The sequence below is a fragment of the Conger conger genome, chromosome 1, assembly GCF_963514075.1.
Source record: "Conger conger chromosome 1, fConCon1.1, whole genome shotgun sequence".
NCBI lineage: Eukaryota > Metazoa > Chordata > Actinopteri > Anguilliformes > Congridae > Conger > Conger conger.
Genome location: NC_083760.1, coordinates 35,444,127 through 35,465,041, shown reverse-complemented (window position 1 = coordinate 35,465,041; position 20,915 = coordinate 35,444,127). Strand labels below are relative to the sequence as shown.

At 40.7% G+C, this 20,915-nt stretch overlaps 1 protein-coding gene across 1 annotated transcript in view; it reads right to left on the bottom strand.

Moving 5' to 3' along the window:
* LOC133124170 (metabotropic glutamate receptor 1-like) overlaps positions 1-20,915 on the bottom strand; it is a 66,667-nt gene that overhangs the window by 34,854 nt on the left and 10,898 nt on the right. The window contains exon 2 of the mRNA XM_061235164.1: positions 18,017-18,266. Within this exon, the coding sequence (XP_061091148.1) occupies positions 18,017-18,266 (250 nt within the window). The remainder of the gene's footprint in view (positions 1-18,016; positions 18,267-20,915) is intronic.

Here is a 20,915-nt window from a genome sequence, read left to right as displayed (position 1 = left end):
TGGAGAACACACCCCTTTGTGTCAGGGGGTCTATCTCTTCGATAGCATCCTTGTCTAGAAGGGATTGTATTTCCGACTTTAGCGCAGAACGTATTTCTGGACTTGGCGCGCGTGTGGCGCGTAGTCCAAAGTTCAGAGGGGGCCGGCGGCGAAATTGAAGGTGATAGCCATTTTAGAGGGTGTCCAGGACCCACTGGTTTGATGTTGTGGAGCCCCAGTACTCCAGCTGTTGGGGAGTAAAACGCTGTGCCGCCGGCCGCGCACCATCAGTCTCTTGTCTGTGTGCGGTGTGTAGCTTTCGGGGGGTGGCTGTGAATGGGCCGTGCACCCCTGGAAAAGGAGGGAAAGGGTTTTCCACGTGCTCCACATTGAGAAAAGCCATGCTCTGCCTGCCTCCGTTGAGGTTGTTGGAAGGCTGCTGTTGTTTGACGGCAGTAGGCAGGGGCACCGCAAAAAGTAGGAGGTGGCAGTGATTGGAGATGTTTGAAAACAACACGCGGTTTAACGTGTTGAGAGCGTGTTTCAGAAGCAAGTTGGCGGCGGTTGCTGGTCCAAACAACTGGCTAGGGGCTAAGGGCAGTTGGCGTAACACATTCTTTGCTGCATCAGGGAGAGGGGACTGTGCCACCCAGATCTGCCTGCGGGCTGCCTGCCCATGGATTTCCCACATTGTTTAGCCAGCGCTCCAACGCCCTGAAGTGCAGTGTCAACCAACTCAGAGGCTGTTGCATCTGAGGCTGGCTGTAGTGCGGTTTGCAAGGCAAGCAGGACATAGGCCATGGTATTAAGGACCCATCCCATTGTAGCCTGAGTGTTATAAGCTCTACACACAACGTTGTCAGTGCGTCTACATTCTGGGCTAGGGCACCGCGGATCAGCACGCAACGCCTCATCCGGTGAGATGACCAGTGACACCGCTGCAGATTCCACTGGTGGCATGAACCTGGGTCCGCCAAGGATGCCAACAGCCTTGTGGGGCGGTCCATCCTGCTGGTGTTTGCCTCTTTCAAGGCCTCAGTAAACATCTTTATGAAGGCCTCACAGTAGGCAACAAACAGGTCATTGCTGTGTGTGGTTCAGCGGCAAAGACGGTTTGTCTGTATCATACTCTGGGGGAGAGGCTCTAAGTTAAGCTTCGCCAGAGTCATTCGGATGGCACCTGTCAGAGTGGTGTTGACCATTGATGGCTCCACTTCATCTTCCGATTCCCTGCCGCTCTCTGTAGTATGATCCCCAGGAAGGGAAAAATCGTCGCTGTCCCCCGGAATCAGTGGCAGCCAGAGAAAGAGTATCCTCTGCGCAAAGGAGAAGTAGGTGGATTTTGCTGTGAGGCAGGTAGAGAGGCCTCATCATCTGTCTGAGAGCCAGATTGTGACGAGTATTGTGGGTGCATACTAAGAAGTAGCTCCCTTATCTGTGTGACACTATCAGTCAGTTCGTCCACCCTACGCATCAGAACATGTGAGCGTTTGGGCTTTCTCGTTTTAATGGGGGCCTGTGTTGTTGCTGGGTGCTTGATCACACGCTCCTGAGAGGGTGGAGAGGAGAGGAGGCAATCCTCCTTCCCATCAAGCCCCGCTAGGCGTGCCTGCCGCTGTTGCATGGTGAGCTGGCTACAATGCACGCAGGGGTCGGACATAGCCTCTCTGAGATGGTTAGTCCCCAGGCAGCTGGGGCAACGGTCGTGTGGATCCTCCAAGTCCATGGGTGCGCTGCACAGAACACACCAGGCCATTCTGGTTACTGTTGCAACGATATGTGGTACCGGGGTATGGGCTCACAATTTTTCTTTAAATATATATATATATATATATATATATATATATATATTATTATTATTAATTAATTAATCAATTAATTTCAGTTATTTTCAATTTTATTTATTCGCCAAGCTGCGCCGGGGAATGGGGCAGTTCAGTGTGGCCGCGCCGGAGCTAGGTGTCGGTTTATTGTTATGCCGCACCAGGGAAAGGGCGCTAGCAAGCTGGTGCTAGCTAGACCGGTGGAGTGGGTCTGTAGCACTGGGTCTGTAACACTCAAACAATATTCCCCGGTTAGCCACGTCGGTGGAGAGACGTCGGTTTTCACGCTATGCTGCACCGGGGGCTGGGTGTCAGCAAGCTCACTGTAATGCTGTACCGGTGCCCTGGGTCTACAGCATAAAGCGGTACTCACCTGTCGTGGCCGTCGATTAATGTTTTGTTTTATCGTGTTGTGCTGCACCGGGGACTGGGCGCTAGCACACACAGTAGAATGAGGTGTAACGATGCCGGTGTGTGGGCACTGCACGATTCACACGTTACCTCACAATAGTTAGTTAGTGCTAGACCGGTGTGGTGGGTCTGCAGCACTCTTAAATTAAATTTTCCTATAGAGTCAGCAGAATAGTAAGCTGTGAAAATAAAGGCTGTGGAAGCCAGCTGTTGGAGATATACTCCGAAGTTTAGCTGTTTTGCAACCACAGTAGCTCTTTGTAGAAGTGTATATGCTTATGCTTTACAGGACTTAATAACATAGCTAGCTAGCTAGAAGTTGCCATTGTAGCTAAATTGTTATATGAAACGTTACATAGCTATCTAGCTAGCTAATGGAATTAGTTAGTAATGTTAACGTCACTTCACCACTGAGCCAATGTAGGCTAGCTAGCTAAGCATGGAGCGAGCTAGCTATCAATACCTAAATTACCAAACAAGACACAATGATAGAGACTTTTGAGGGTTAGAATGCTACAGACTAACCAGAAATGCTGTTTTTTGTGGTGTAACGTATGTTACCCATTGATCCAGGGTCGGACATAACATAAGGTAATTAACCTACCTGCGGGAAATGTATTAGAACAATAACTATAAGCTTATACATTCTGTCTCGCTGGTCAATAGTTAGCCACAGTATTAGTCCTACCCTGTTGCATATCTAGCTAACATTTCTAGCTATGTGCTTTGCCTTGTCCACAAACTCCGGAATTCAAGAGTGTAACGTTAGGTTAGATGGGGAACACATATATATTTATTTAAGTTGACCAGCTTAATTATAGCTTTGTACAGTTGTATCGCTAGCTACTAGTAGCTAACACGCTAGCTCACTATCAATAGTTAACGTTAGCTGAGCTCATTTTAACTTTCGGGGTCTTCTTTTGGGAAATGCCTTGCAGAACATCGTTCCCTCAGTCTACATGTATGGCCAGGTCAATAAGGGCGTTGAGGGAGGCAGGCAGTTCAGTTAATCAGTTTGTCCTGGCTCTGGTCTGAGATTCCGTTGCTGAAGGCACCATGGCTGATAATATATTGAAATAGTGTAATTTTTATTATTAATATTATTATTAATATTATTTCAGTGCAAAGTTATTTCAAGATTCAGAGCCTGTGTCTCTTTTGGTTGTGACTTAGTTCATGCCTGCTCTTGAGAGGCGATCCATCCTTATATGCATAAAGGAGAGAAGCGCATCTTGCAATGACTGACCTAGATGCGGTTCCAGCCCGTGCGCTGGAGTTTGATACATACGACACGTTTCCTGGGCACCTCTTCTGCCCAAAGATTACCCATCACTCTGCCTACACTCCAGGCTCCAGCCCCTTCTCAGGCTCTGGTCCTGGCTTTTGCGCCATCTTGGACTCCAGGTCCCTCCAGGTCCAGAAAGAGAGAGACCCTGTGCTCGCCTGAAGGCCCGTGTTGTACTGAAGCCTCGGGCTCGCCTCAAGGCCTGTGCTGTCCTTAAAGCCTCGGGCTCGCCTCAAGGCCTGTGCTGTCCTTAAAGCCTTGGGCTCGCTTCAAGGCCTGTGATGTTCTGAAGCCTCGGGCTCACCTCAAGGCCTGTGCTGTCCTGAAGGCCGTGTCCATCTGAAGGCCCACCCTCCCTGCTCGTCCTCCCCATGGTGTTAATGTGGGTGACCATCCGGTAGGGGGGGTTCTTCCACGTTTTTGCCCTCTATTTCCTCTCTCCCTTTTCTATGTTCTCTGCTTTCACTTCAGTCCTTGTCTTACCTCTGTCCCCGTTACGTCTCCGCCCCCCATTCCTTATATACATTTCCTTCCTGTCTCGTCCCAGCTGTTTCTCGTTGTATTTAAACCTGCCTGTTTTGTTCTTTGGTGGCTAGTTTGTCAGTTCCCCTGTGTAAGGTTGTTCTCTGTTCTGTTCTAGCCTTTGTTTTCTGTCTGTTTATATTATATTATATTATATTATATTATATTATATTATATTATATTATATTATATTATTTTATTTTATGTTATATTATATTATATTATATTATATTCTGTTTTAGTTTCTTGGATTTTCTGCTAATGAACTCTGCCTGTTATTTTTGGACTTGGTTTTTGTACTTTCGCCTGTTTGGACTGACTACCCAGATTTTGAACATTGCCTGATCATTGGATTACGCTGTGTCTGCCCCTTATGTGCCTACTTTATTAAACCCGCCATTTCCTTGTTACCCCTGGCCCACAATCCTGACAGTTTTCACAAATAATTTTTTTATTCCAACATTGACTTGGTTCAATGACACAGAAAACACTGCCTCCTATTCCTATTCCTCAATGTTAGTAGGCAGCAGAGTCAGAGTCATTATCCAACTGGAAGTAAGTACTTTACTGTTGTCACGTCACGCTGATTTGTCCTATAGAATGCACCGTGCACAAATAAATAAATCTTTATGCTCTTTAGCAGTCTCATGTTACCTAGTGATTTGAAAAAATCAGGACCTGCACCGCATTGTAAAATCTTGAGTGTCCAGTCAGCTGTAACATTCCATATAAAATGCACATAATATTTACAACAAAGCATTTTTAGTATCGCTACAACAAAATAATTTACCTAAAAACACTGTAGGCTGTTCTGTACCTGCAAGTGATTTCTCAGTTGCGCTTGTTTGCGTGTTACTAGTTGAGTTCTATGGCAGAACGTTACAGGTTTTATGTTCTTTTGACTGCACAAACAAACTGTTTTAGCAGCAGTTCTAACTAGGTAGCTATGTGCCTCCTGCATAACCTAGAAGGTAACCTACCTACCTGTTTAGGCTAGCTATAGCCTATATCGTTTGGAACATGGAATCCAAACGATGAAAGTAAAGAAGATAATGATCAGCTAATGTTATATGTGTTATGTACGGTGCAGAGAACCCAGACGCAGACCACAGGATAATCCAAACCAAGTCATATGCAATACACTCTCAAACACTGTCATATATCCCATGTACAATAATGATGGCATTGATTGGCAATTTTTTCCCCAGATCTGCAATTTGCAACGGTAAAACATCTTAGTTAGTTGGATGTGCAGTTTGAGCTTGGTTTAATACAAAGTTAGTGTATATGTGGACTTTTGGTTAATCTTGCAATCACATTTTTAGATTGCAAGAGTAGAGTAGGCTGGTAATATATTAACTTACATTCATACTACATTATCTAGTTTTTGAAATGCCATGTGAAAAGATTACTCCATAAATAGATTTTTTTGTTTTCTATAAGAGGAATAGCATTTTCTGTCATTTCTTAACAGAATACCAGAGTACAATGTGTTGCGGCACACAAGAATTTGATAAGCGCATAGTTTGACAGCTTTTTCAAATCGCGGGTTTAGCTTGACTGCAGTGATAAAACGGTAGCCTAACAAAACTGATATACACTCACTGAGCACTTTATTAGGTAAAATACATGTCAGAATGGGGAGGAAATAGGACTTTGATCGTAGAATGATTGTTGGTGCTATTGTTGGTGGCGTGAATATCTCAGAAACTGCTGATGTCCTGGGATTTTGGGCTTTGGGCCTGACTTTCCACTTTGCCGCATTTCTTTTCTTTTTTTGCTATTTAAAACTTCCCAATTCACCTGAATTTTATGCTGAATAGCAAAGCCCCTGAATGGCCTACAGATATGACACTTTGTAAAGGTGTAAGTATTGGCTTCACAGTGCACTTTATTTATTGCTTTGTCAAACAGTTCAGAAATTATCATACGAAACGTTATGACTATCCAAACCGGACAAAGGTCACTTCCAGTTTAAGTCACACTTAAACCATGAGATTCATTTTAGCCATTAGATGGACAGGGCAGGAAGTAGCATATGGAGGACAGAACTACAGGGGTGGGGGCAGGGTGAGAGCTTGCCTGCAGAGGTGTTTTATTTGTACTGCATTAATAAATAGATGATGAAGATTCATGTGGGGATATCTCAAGTGTGGCTTACCTTTTGTAAATTTTTTTCACCTCTACCCTGAAACATTTTCTGTGCAAAATTACCTTTAAATTGTACTTTTGCATTATTGTCACTGCTAAAGCAAAGTACCAAATAACAGACTGAGGGCTCAAGATACAAGGTCTCATTGTAGGTGAGGATATAGGCCGATGTTTTAAGGTCACAAGGGTTTTTGTTTTGTTCTCATTAACTCATGTCAATGCACTCACAGCTATGGTTCAAATAACTGTCCTTTTATTCTCTTCAAAGGGTGCCAGGGGTGATTCTATGACAACTTTATTTGGTTGGATAGTGCAGTAGTTTTTGGTGCAAAACGTATCACATTTTATATACTTTGACATTTTATATGATGGATGGATGGTGCAGTGGGTAGCACTGCCACCTCACTGCAAGGAGGTTGGGGTTCGAATCCCAGTCGGCCGGGGCCTCTCAGTGTGGAATTTGCATGCTCTCCTCGTGTTTGCTTTTGTTTCCTCCCACAGTCCAAAGACATGCAGGTTAGGGTGATTGGAGAGTCTAAATTGCCTGTAGGTAGGATTGTGTATGTGAGTGAATGGTGTGTGTGCCCTGCAATGGACTGGTGACCTGTCCAGGGTGTATTCCTGCCTTTCGCCCAATGTATGCTGGGATAGGCTCCAGCCCCCCTGCGACCCTGTTCAGGATAAGCGGGTTAAGATAATGGATGAACGGATTTTAGATATTTTTTGATTTATCAAGTGATTTCAGAAATTTTGTCAGCTCCTTCCCTGGCCCTTTTATTTAATTTAATTTATGTATTATCCCTCCACCACCCCCCCACTTCGGGGGACAACTTTTTACATTAATACAGAATTTAACAAGCATAGTCAAACATTGACATACATTAACCCCTGAAAGGGTTTCTTTTTGCATTCATTCATTTTTTTCAGGGTTTATTTTTCACTATGGTACCAGGATATACTGTTTGAAAGTGTGCTTATATCTGTATAACCTATTGTAATATGCCATTGCTTTAGCGACAACAGTTCCTTATTTTGTGACATGTGGGAGGTAAAACAATGTGTTGGGACCTCACCTTCTCTGCATTTTGGAAATCGACATACTACAAGAAATACAGTCAGTGTCCAGCGGACCAAATGCATAATAGTTTCTTATTCTAAAAATGTGTAAACATTGAGTATTATATCAGTGAGCATGTAAATACATTCTCAAAATATTTTATTATTATTCAGTATGCTTATAAATAAGCCTGCTTTTGAATAAATCATAATTTGGTTTTAAAACTAATAAGATGGCAAAGAGATCTAGGTCTTTTTATGGAGTTTTACGGAGAGAGAAGGAAGCTTGTGTCATCTGCGTACATGGATATCTTGGCGCATCGGCCACAGATATCTAGACCTATCTTAATTTCAATATTGTCTCTGATCTTAATCGCTAACATTTCTTGGCAATTATGAATAAATATGGTGAGAAGGGACACCCTTGTTTTACACCCCTTGATAGTTCAAAACCCTTATTAAGATGGCCATTATTAATATACTTCCATGGCTAAAACCTTTTAGTTCTCCTCAGACATTAAAAATGTTTGATACTCATGAATATACAATATATATATAAATTTAAATATGAGCCATGAAATAATTAACCAACCAGTTCAAACATGCATTGGATTTACAGACTGATGAAGCAGGTTCAGTAACTTGATAATACAAAATGCAATATGCTTAGTAAACTATGCAGTTTACTATGCACAGAATGTATAGTAAAAAAAAATAAAAAATGATGCAAATGATACTTTCAAGGTGTTGTCTGAACTGCATTTGTGTCATTGTAAATGTTGCCTCGGTTTGTGCATCATGCCGGCAGAGAGAGAGGGACGGGGCGCAGTGACATTACATGTGGATATATTCATTGCCCGTGTTCCTTATCTGGAGGTTATAACAAGTAATTTTCTCCACCCTTCAAACAGTCCCTCTGCGTGCTGCCTTCACACTGGCAGACCATCTGTCTTCATGCTCCCCCCGCCCCCTCCCCAATAAGGGCACCACGTCAACCATGGCCTGCTCCAAACCATTCCAATGGGCACCGTTAATTGTACACAAACCCAGGGGAACCACTATGCTGTCTGTATCATTTGGAGAGCATGTAAAAGCTCACAGGAAGTGCAACTAGCTTGAGTGTGACACATATGCTGCCATACACCAGAGGATTCACAAAAACAGTGACAAATGTTAAGAGCCTTTAATTATATTTGTTCTTTGTCACCACAATAATAGATATCTGGTACAAGAAAGGAATAAAGGTCAAAAGATGTTCTAGGTGTTTCCTAATAGACCAACCATTTCCAGAATCATTCAAATGAATACATTTTAATTTTGCTGTTCATATGTGTTTGTTACAGTACATACTACTGTAAGCATATGCTAAATGAGACATAGAAAACAGTACAATATCAAACTAATATATTTTTAATTATGCATGCTTTATTTTGATACATAAAAATATGTTCCTCATAATTTTAACATAATTACAAATATTTTTATCAAGTTATAGTTAAGTGTGTGTGTGTGTGTGTCATTTCCATTATAAAAAAGCTAATTAGTGTGGGGCCTGTAATTACGTACAGTATATACAGGTGAACCAAAAATAGCAAAAACCAATATAGACTAGTGGGGTGTTGGACCATCTTGAGTGGAATAGAGTAACAATGTCTGGAATTGTGTGTCACATTTTGTTGAAGGAAGAGAAAAAGGTTTTCTTAGGCATTGTTCCAGAATATTTTATAAAAGCTTAATTGTGTTCAGATATACACCTCTCTACAGGAAAGAAATGCTTAACATGTAGTGAAGAAGTTAAGGTGAAATATGGTTAATATCCAGCTATTTTAACCAATAATTAAGTCATGTAAGTTGCGAGGAGGAGCTGCCATGGATCGGACTTGTTGTTCCAGAGATGCTCAATTGGATTGAGATCTGGGGAATTTTTAGGCTTGGGCAACGCTTTAAACTCTTCATCATGTTCCTCTAACCATTCCTGAACAATTGTGCAGTGTGGCAGGGCACCTTATCCTGCTGAAAGAGGTTACTGCCATCAGGGAATACCGTTGCCATGAAGGGGTGTACCTGGACCGCAACAATGCTTAGGTAGGTGGCATGTGTCAAATTGATGTTCAAATGAATGCCTGAACCCTGAATATTCATACTACATCATAGTACATCATACTACTCCACCGGCTTGTCTTCTTCACACAGTGCATCCTGGTGCCATCTTTCCCAGGTAAACGTATACGTAAAAAATATGTATCTGGCTGTTCACATGATGTAAATGAAAACCGGACTCATTGGACCAGGTGAGGTCCAGTTCTGATACGTGCCCATTGTAGGAGCTTTTGAGGGTGGACACGGGTTTGCATGGGCACTCTAACTGGATGCAGCAGGGTGTGATGCACTGTGTGTTGCGACACATTCCTCCAATAGCCATTATTAAAAATGTATATGAATTGTGCCAGAGTCACCCTTCTGTCGGTTCAGACCAGACAGGATAGCCTTCATTGCCCTCGTACATCGATGAGCCTTGGGCTCCCAACACTCTGTCGCTGATTCTTGGTTTGTCCCTCCACGGACCACTGTAGGTAGGTACTCATCACTACTGACCGGGAACACCCCACAAGACTTGCTGTTTCAGAGATGCTCTGACCCAGTCGTTTGGCCATAACAATTTGGCCCTTGTCAAAGTCGCTCAGGTTTTTACGCCTGCCCATTTCTCCCGTACCCAACACATCGATTACAAGAATCAACAGTTCACTTACCATCTAATATATCCAAGACCTTGATATGCGGCTTTCTTATGGGATAATCAATGTTTTTTTGCTTCATCTGTGAGTGGTCATAATGTTTTGGCTCATCTGTATATAGTCACTTGATACTGTGAAATGCTATTTCTTTAGACGTATTATGACAACTATCACTTTAGTATTATGGAACATATGAGGCCTAGGCTCTCCAAACAAGAGACCTACTGTATATGTATGGATTTCTTACATAGGAGACATGTGGACGTAACATTTATTCAGGAATCACATCCAAGACCATCAGATGTTGCAGCTATGACAGCCATTAACTAAGGGTAAGAGTAAAGGTTCTCTGACAGTGTTAAGACACAGCCAAGGCACAGCCTTAACTATTTTGGAATCATACTGGAAATTAAGCGGCAGGTTATCAGTATTAAAACAATTATACATGGTAAAAATGTTGCTTTTATCTCGGTATATAATCTTACGGTATTTGTTCATCAGCTCATATTCCAATATATCCGACTATTCCATAAACTGGAACAAATAAACAATTCTGCCAATATGTGCAGATGGTTTGAATGCTGCATCTCAAAAACCCTTCCCATTCAGCAATATACAATAACCTAAACAGCTGGATCAATCTGCCTCTTTCCATCATTGGAAGAATCATACAAATCAAAACGACCGTCTTACCTAAATAAGAAACCTAGACTAAAACTCAGGACTATGCAAAAAAAACATCACCAATCTGCTGTATTTTTACTTTTTTATCAGTATTTATTTTTTGGAAAACCTTCCAAGAGGTGGGGGTGGTGGTGGGAAGGTGATGTTCACATGGTTCGTACAACAGGTCGGGACCACTCTTTGTTCCTACCTAAGACAAAATTCAACGAACACTTGTGAATGTGCGGAGTTCTCTTAAATCACTCGCAATTAATCTTTTCATTTGAGTGGTTCTCGCATGCAGCCCAATTATTCAAAACAAAGGCAAGTCCATATCTGAATGACTGAAAAGAAACAAAACATTTTCGAGCTATGCTCCTCTCATCATTTTAAGTATGCAAAAGATAGAGGGAGTGGAGGGAGTATGACTTTTACAAACACACAGGAATTTCTGGGTGCATAATATGAGCCAGTTAACATCAGCTGTGCCGGACATTCAGGGGTTGATATCTACTGTTGCCATCTGGGGAATCTAAACTTTGTGTCTGGGCCTGGTTTTTCTTGGTGTTTGGTATGCTCAGGATCTGACATTTTACATTTTAATCCCTGTTTTTTTTTGGAAGATTTGGCTGTCTTTTTTTTTAACTTTGATATTGGTTTTCTTGGGTGAAGCAAGCTGTGTTTTTTTTTCATTCATTTATTTTGTGACCGTCCATGTGTGTAACATTCTTTGATGAAGGTAATTGATCCCACGTTGATCAATATTTTATATTTTTTTGTGCTTTAATATAAGATTGAATTAATAATGACATCTTTGATAACCAAATTAAATCAAATAAATATTTTGTATATACCCCTGGAGAAACACATTTTACTAGATCCTCACTCTCCCAACATTACAGAAATTGCAACGTTACTCCTTCTTACAGTACTATTAGTTGCAACACTTTTTTTATGACCAAAGCCTCTGTATGGCTTTTAGGCTTGCAAATGTCTTTCAACTCTCAGCTGTTCAAGGAGAGCTCAATAACATGGCCTAAATCCTAGCAAGCTGGAATTGTAATACATTATATTTAAAATCCCCCTTTGGGCAATGATAAACCTATTATCAGTGCACAAGTTCCATTTTGGGCTACAGTAGTTGGTCACTGCCATATGCCACTCATCCCAGGTGGCTGAAATTGACCTTCTGTTTTCATCAGCACAGTTTCACTTTAATGAATGCATGACTAGGCTGACTTTCTCAAGGCTGCTCAGACAACTGAAGCCTTCAAGGGCTTAACACATTTAGCTAGCTTTCAATTGGCCTTTACCTCATCAAAGGACTATACCTCACATGACCATTGTATGTATTGTAGAGTACGCCCATATGTTTTGTGGCCTGCCTATTGTGTTTTTCATTGTCTAGGTTTTGTCTGTTGTTAGCGTTTCTGTGTATTTTTACCCTCTGTGCTTTCTGTAGTCTGTTTGTCTCCCTATTTGTTCCCATTCGTTTCACCTGTTTTCACTTCCTTGTTATCGTGCACACCTGATTTTGATTTCCCCTCGTTATCCCTCTATATAAGCCTGTCTGTTTTGTTAGCCAGATTGTTATGTGTCAAAACCATACTCTCCAGCGTTTATTCTTGATTGATTCTCGGTACGACCTGTTTTGTTTTTCGACTTCCGTCTTTAGCGCATTCCTCCTGTATAGTATTGATCCGTAGATTACTGACCCGTTTTCGTTTTTCGACTTCTGCCTCTGGATTCCGATTCTACAATTTGGATTATGCGTGTTATACCTGTTTGCTGGAGATTTGGCCCTGTTTCTGGACTATTGATTATGAACTGCCTATTCCCTGTTATTCCTGTTTGCTGGCTATTGACCTCTGCTTGTTTAACCTGCCGTACTTATAATAAAGACTCTAAAAATGACTCCTGGTCTTCGCTACTGGATCCTGGTGTTCTACGCTCCCAATATTGTTCTGTTGCTCTTGTCACTGCTGTGATTTTCTATTCCTAGTGTTTTTTTTGTCAGATTTTTTTATTGGAGATTAATTTGACAAGAGTTACATTAGACAGGATCTCATTATTGTTCTCCATGTTTTTACAATGTAATACATAAAACAAGAACAAGTGAATTAGGTAGAAGTAAGAGCATATTAAACAAAGACATCAACATAGGACATCTTAATTCACCCAGCCCACCCACCACCGATCACACCCACCCAAATAAAATAAAATAAAATAAATAATAATAGGAGAGCGTCTGCCTGCATATCAAAAGGAAAGAAGGGTCTGAGAGAGGGAAGGATCATTCTGGACTTCTGTTGCCTGTTAAGGCCTAACTGTTCACTTCAAGGTAGCTCATCCTATCAAAGTGATGCTTTTTGTCTCTTAAGGAAAATCTTATTTCTTCAAAGTGTAAGGTGCTTGTGAACTCATTGAGCCATGACTGTAGGGAAGGGACCTGTTTTTTCTTCCAGAAGGTCAGGATGAGCTTTTTTGCTGTTAATAGCATAAGGAAGATTCTCGTTTCGGGGTTTTCCCATGCAATGCAGTACACTCACTGAGCACTTTATTTTTACTTTATTACACCTACTTAGTCATACGATTATCTAATCAGCCAATTGTGTCACATCTCTGAACACATCTAAGTGGATAGGCTACAGCAGTAGAAGTCTAAAAAATACCTAATAAAGTGCTCACTGAGTGTATATTCATAGCCTTTCAAAATCCATGCAATGGTTTTGTGGCTCATATGCTGTCCAATTTGACTGTGATATAAACCTTTCTTTTTATTCTTTTAATTCCTGTATTTATTAATGTTTTTAATTGCTTATGGCAGTTCCTGCATTGTGATTAATGGTAGAGTAATATGCGTCGATGACTAATCAAATATTAATTAAGTATTTTTGGCATAATAAATGTAATATCAACATAAAACAAACATTCAGAATAAAATTGCATTTGTGTTAAGTAATAATAATTCCAACATATATTTTTAGTTAATACATACCAACATAAATTATCTAACTGATGGAAATGTTACAATCGGCTTGAAAAAGTATTTCATTGCTCAGTTTCTACTTATCATTGAATGTCCAGGTTACACACTACTATTGTACCCTATTATTGTATTGGTAATAGGGTAACTGGTAACATAGGGTAATTGGTAACTGGGAGAATTTTTAAAATCCAATTTACAAGAAAACTGTTGTTCTGCTTTCAAGTGGTGTTGGATTTACGGTCTAAATGAGTTTCCCGCTATAAAGTCCCACATGAACACCTTATTATGACGGATTATAAAGTTTGGAAAATCCGGACTCTAGATGCAGCACAAGTTTGAGAGGCCAAGTTGTGAACGTGTTCGCTCTTGCCAACATGGTGGAACAAAACACTGAGTCCTCAGTGAACTCTAAGAAATGTCATACCCTACAAATTATCAAGCCATAATTGAACCACAGCTACACATTTAGAACAAAGACATTCTACAGTACTGTGGCATTCAATTTCCTGTGGTATTTGCATTTTTAACCCCCAGGAATAGCCACAAATAGCTTGCAATAGGCCTAGACAGACTAGCTAGTCGATTACTAACCTAGAATGTAAACAGTTCTACAGGAACTAACAGGCAGCCATATATAATCCGTCTTTCTATTGTCCAACCACAAAGTATGTGAACATGAATGAGTCAGATGGATTAATTTTGATGTATTCCCAACCTGGAGAAACCTAACAAACTGATATCACTTGAAAGTGGGGTAGCTGCTATGGGTAATTCAGCAAACTGAAAATAAAAATAGGCCTAGCTTTGCTGTCAAAACAGACTTTATCTGGACCTGCCCATTGTCTCTTCCACCTGCCGCAAAGGGACCAGACCTGGCTCTCTTCAACATTGCATTAATTCCACCTGCCCTGGGTGTTTGTCATATCCATTGAATTATAAATTCATGCAGGTAGGCCTTGTTTTATCCATTTCATTAATTTGTTTGCATAAATACAAGAAGACATGTTAAGCCTTCTTAATTAATTTCCTCAAATTGAAGGGCAAAGTACCAGAGAATTTCATAAGACTCCATCCCCCTCCACCACTCACACAGTTTCTCCTTGACCCAGAAAACAGCTCACCCTCGCCGATGTTCCATTCATTGTCCATGGAGACCTCAGTAGAGGCCACAAGCTAAAAAAAGCTTGAATGTGACTGATCCTTGTTCAGACACACTGTGTTCAACATTTGTTCTAATAAAAGACATCAGGTTTTACAAATGTGTTACTGAATGTGTATGATATTGTATTATGTCTTAATATAATTGTAGGAAGACACCCTGTAAAAACAGAAAAAGAAGTCTTCTCAGAAAACAAATAATGTTTTTAACATTAAAGACAAAGTCCCTGCATACCAAGCCCTAGAACACTGCGTCACATTTTTGTCTGCGGATTGACTTGGTCTGCCTCTCAGGCCAGTTCATCTAGCATCTGGCATATAGGCGTATGTACAAAAGTGGAGTTATATACAAAAGTAGTTGCACCCAGGTTTACATACACTGCTTGACATTAACAAATGCAGGCAGAATTTGGCAGGCAGGGACTCATCTCATGGCAGATGAGATTTTGGTTGTTTTTCTATGAAAATTGTATTGTAGTAAAAGCCATCAGTGCAATGTTCCTGAGTTTTGTCTGTTTGTTTAGTGTTATTCTTGTTATTTATTATCATTCATAGCTGGTTTATTGTTTGCCAGTTTATTACAGTCCATTGCATTCGTCATCCCCTGTGATGTCTGTGCCTGAATGTTTTCTGAGCCCGAGTCACTCCCCTGTCTGCGTGCTGCACTATTTGGGTGGTTTCGGAGATTTCCGGGTTTCAACATTACTTCCTAGTCTGCATTCCTTACTTCCTGCTTCCTGCTTCTCTCACTAGTTAATGTTGAATAGCACTATACTTACTAACAACTACTAATATAGACATTATACAGTACTAATTATACACACTTACTGCCTGCCTAACTAATTAACTAACAGTCATTTATTTTGGGTAATTTCGATTTAAGCGTGTAACTAACTAACTAATTAACGTCCTCTCCAGCTTCTATTCTGTTCTTTTAGCTCTGCCTTCATATGCTATCACTGAGTACTTGCTTAGTTTCAGTGAAGTATTCGCACCTGTTTCTCGCTATCACTTACTGTATCTCTCATTCTATGCAAATGCCCCCCCCGTTATTGTATCATTACCTTATTATGTTTTCCACCTGTTGTATATTTGTTTAGGCCACCTCACTCTCGAGCCCCGCCTAGTTTGTCACCTTCCCCTAACCCTCAGTCTCTGCAGTGTTCCTTGTCAGAACGTTGATCTTTATTCAGAGCCAGGTTACCAGTACGCCTGTTTATTGAGATTCCTTACTTGTCGTAAGACATTAACCCTTTGCCTGATGCCAAGTTTGCCTAGTCCCTTTGTTTTGTTTACCCTACTGATTATTTGCTTTTGATTTAGATTCTTCTGCCTTTTTTCGACGTTGATTTTGCCTTATGTACCTCTGCCTTCTCATTTTCTGGATTTTTGACCCCTGCTTGTTTTTTTGACTTTCCTTTTGCATCTTGTTTTGGCTTTGTTGTCTCATGATCTCTTGGCTTTGGACTTGGACTGAAATGAAACTATGTTTTGGAATATCCCCTGGTCTTCGTTTGGGTCTTCAGTACCGTACATAACAATCAGGAATAAGTAACTCGGCTCCACATACAAAGTATTTGTTTAACTTCATGGCAACGATTTGAAAGTCACTTTATTTTATTTTGTGCTGCAAAAAAATAAAAAAGCAAAGAAGTAGACTTGTCGCAGTGTTCAGTTTAACCGGTGCCATACATTTTATTTATTAAATTAATTAATATAGCATATCTGGTGCCAGTGGGAACAAATTGAAATAACACGCATGTTCTGTAAGTGTGCTGCTATTGGGACAAAATCCAACAAGAAAAATAAATTTAACAAAAATACATTTGTTAAAACAAAGTTCTTTAAAGTTTGTTTTGGTAATTTAGTAGATTTGGTCTTTGATGGAGAGCTTCTTGTCAATGAATGTGACAAACATTGTTGAAGGGCCATCATACATCTCATTGCAACAAGTGACAATTATGGAAATCTTTGATTCCAGCGCATTTCGCTGTACCCTTTGGTTAATATGGGTTGAAGCATGTTAGCCCATTAATTTACACCGAATTAGTTGATTTAGTTACCTTGACAGACAGCGTTAGCAAGATTAAAGTTAACTAGTAACGTTGGCAACAGTTTAACGTGTTGCATTCTCGTTATTCCGTTTTATGGATAACTTTACGAAATATAACTTTACTAGTTTACTGGGTTCGAATCCCGGTCGGCCAGAGCCTCTCAGTGTGGAGTTTGCATGTTCTCCCCGTGTTCGCGTGAGTTTCCTCTGGGTACTCCAGTTTCCTCCCACAGTCCAAAAACATGCAGGTTAGGCTGATTGGAGAGTCAAAATTGCCCATGGATATGAGTGTGTGAGTGAATGGTGTGTGTGCCCTGCGATGGATTGGTGACCTGTCCAGGGTGTATTCCTGCCTTTCGCCGAATGTATGCTGGGATAGGCTCCAAAAAAATCCTGTTCAGGATAAGCGGGTTAAGATAATGGATGGATGGATGGGATTTTTTAACTCCTAAATTTGTTGCCATTCTTTGGAGTAATTTTGAGTGCCTTTATACATATGGCCCCTGATTCCCTGACAAATCAAAGACAATACTTACCCAACACGGCGTTTCATCCTTAACAACTAACCACACATTCTTCGGAAAACATCACATGTAGTGTTGTCGAATAATACACAGCTTTATCTATAATTCTATTCCTGTATTGGGATTACATGTTTATATTTACAGTTTGTAAATTTGTAGTTGTGTTAGGACTACTGGAAGAAGATCCCATGGGTATGAATTTTGGATAGTCATTTGTTAACTGGAAGATAAGCATATAAAGCAAGGGGCCAGCTTTTGAGCAATTAGTATTGGCAATGATATGAAGTCGCCCCCGAGTGATTATACCAATATTTTTGCTCAAAAAGCCTATTGCCCTATTGGGCTCCATTCATGCTTGACATCAAATAAAAAATATATTGATATTAATTATATTAATTATATACTGATGATAATTTATGCAACACATTTTTTTTTTCATAACTTTTCCCTCTCCCACCCAAAAAAGGGTCTGACGTAAAATCTATGCATCCCCATTTGGCAACTGCCGACGCATTTTGTTAAATACTTTCATGCAAAAATGTGCTCTGGCTAAGTGACTTGCTTTTTGACCTGTGTCTGTGTGCTTACGCATGTCGTTGTCTCAAGGTTTCTTTACCAAAATTACAAAGGGGGCGAGTGTGAGATCAAGCGTGACGGCGTCCCTCACCTGCCGATAAGCAGGAACTCGCCGGACACCCCGAGTCGGCGCATGGCCATGAGCAGACCGCGCACGGTCATCCCCTCACAGAAGCACACCACCACCCTGGCCTTGGGCAGCCGTTCTCGCAGTTTCCGAAGGAGCCGGTCGAAGTGCTTCTCTCCGGCGTTGCTGTAGATCTTGTCCGTGTGAGCGATGCACAGGCCCTCCTGAGCAACCAGCTCCTTGAACGCTTCCATCCCACTCTCCCCATAGTTTCCTGGTCAAAAGCACCAAAAATTAAGATGTTGGGCTTATTATACAGAAGTATTTTGTGTATCCATTATTTAGACTGGTGGTCTGTAACTATAGAAATTCAGATCTGTGACAATTTCCTGATTTCCTCTGTTATTGCATATGTGTCTCAGTGCCAAAAAGGGCATACTATCGCACAATTCTCAACTTTACAGAATTGTGAAAAAACTTAGATTCGATTTTGGTCAATAATGAGATAAGTGCAGATCTGGAATCTTGAAATACGTGTCTGTCATTCAGCTATAATCCATTACACATCACAATGTGTAAATATGTAAAAAATGGAAAAAGATAAAGTCTAGCTGAATTCGGTCACTTTTACTGTCGGTTCTCCATGTTCTTCTATGTTTGTGGAACAACCTAGTCTACGCAAATGAATGCAAATTAATGACAAATGTAGCATTATCTTTGCTTAGAATATAGCCAAGACAATATAAAATACTTTATTTCCACAACTCGTGAGCATTTCCTGGCAAAAGCCAAACAAGCATAATATTCATCAGCAGGTTCAACACACCAAACCAGATTCCTTCAATTCAAACTAGTATCAATATACTGTATATTTTGAATGTAGTTATTTAGAATTTCTACTTTAGTTCTTGGTTACCATCATTTTAGTTAACTTGCACAAATGACAAATTTGGTTCTCCACAAAAGTATTTGGTTTGCAATTTTTCATATGCACCCAAACATCAACAGTATGCAGATAAACCACTCTTCTACATATGGCTTTGAAAACTTTGACACTTCTACACCTCCATTCAAGAGAGTGTTTTTGACTCACTGTGCAGTGAGGAAAAGGTGAAATAAACATGGACAATGAAAACAGATGAATGGTAGTATTTAGTATTTTTAAAGTATGCTTTACAGTCAAACATTAGGCTACCACACAGAGTAAAAACAGCACATTAATCGTTAAATAGGCTACAATCTCCCTTAAATGTAAGCAGCATACCCTGGTGTCCCTTCATGTCTCCAAATCTACCCAAAATGCCTAAATTGTACATTGCTAAATAAAATAATCTTTTTTTAAATTTATTACATATCACATGTTTCCACCAATGAAAGTCACTTCTCCATCTTTTTCAAGTGGGAAATATTTTCATCAGTATAGCTTCTTAGATACCTGTCCAAAAACCTATCCAAATGAAATTAATTTTGTCAATTAAAAGCATATAAAAAGCCCCTTATAATGCTTTAAGTGAGAATTCTGTTTTTTTGTTTTTGTATTTCCTGTTTTCGACCCTTCTTGGCTTGCACATTTTTGTACCTTTGCTTTGTTTTGGACCCAGTTTTGGATCTTGACCTGTTCTCTGGATTATACTCTGTCTGCCCCTTTTTCTGTCTGCCCCCTTTTGCCTGCTTTATTAAACCTGCCATTTTCTCGTTACACCTGAATCTGTGCTTGGTTCCTCTGTCCCGCACCTAAGACAGAACTAAGTAGCCAGTCATGGAACCAGTGGACTCCACCGGCTTGGACAGTAAGTACTACGCCTCACTGCCAGCATCCTGGCCCAGTTCTCAGCGTCCCAGGCCCGGTATTCAGTTCCGTCCCAGGCCCAGTTACCTGCTTCACCTCAGATCCAGTTCCCGGCACTGTGCCAGTCCCAGCTTCAAGCACCGTCCCAAGTCTAGTTTCCTGATTTGCCTCAGACCCAGTTCCCAACACTGCTCCAGGCACAGTGTCCAGCTCTGTCCCAGGCCCAGTTTCCTGCTTCCTGCTTCACCTCAGACCCAGTTCCCAACACTGCTGGACACCCTCCCTCCCTGTAATCTTTAACTGACGGTACAACAGTAGTTACAACGGTAGTTGTTGTTTTTCAGTTCTCAATAATGAGTCATTAATTGTGTAATAACGTGTTCGCTAGGATATTTTTGTTTCGTTTGGCTATGTAAGCTGTTTATTGTTCGTACGTAAGTGTATATAATTAAATAGTACAAAATAGTTTTAGATATAATCAATTTTCAGATTAATCAAATAGGCCCTAGTTCTTTGTTGTACTCTTAGCACTTGAAATTGTACTTCCCTCTAGCTCACTTTTTCCTGGTGATGGGTATGCACTTTGCACTTTGTTTTACGTTGCTCTGGATAAGAGCGTCCACCAAATGGCAATAATTTAATTTAATGTAACTAGTGTCTCTACCTGATCGAATAGGCCACAACCTTCAGAGGCCATCTCTTTTAAAGCTTGCACAGCATCTGCAGTTGTTTTGTACTTGTTTTTAAAGACAGCTTCCAAGTTTTCTCCATTCAGTTTGCAATATTTACGAACAGCATCATTTGTAATGTCAGTCAGGAGTGTGTTTTCCTTTTAATTTCTATACCTTGTTGCATAAACCTGTCACTCATTTGTATGTCCACTGTGTCTAAGACACGGTAGAACAATTTTCTGTAGAAATCCAAGGCCGATCCAGGTGTGTAAGCAGTGGCACACCCAGAATTTCTACTAGTGTGTGGTTAAACAATAGGATGTAGAGACAGATTGTCACATCTGTCTTCTGCCTCCCTAAAGATCGTCTGAAAGTGTTCAGTGTCTCTTTGCCCCCAAGCTGTCTCGGACAAGGGAGTCTGAAGAAAGCATGCCCTTCACTGTCTGGCTGTTTTTCTGGAAAG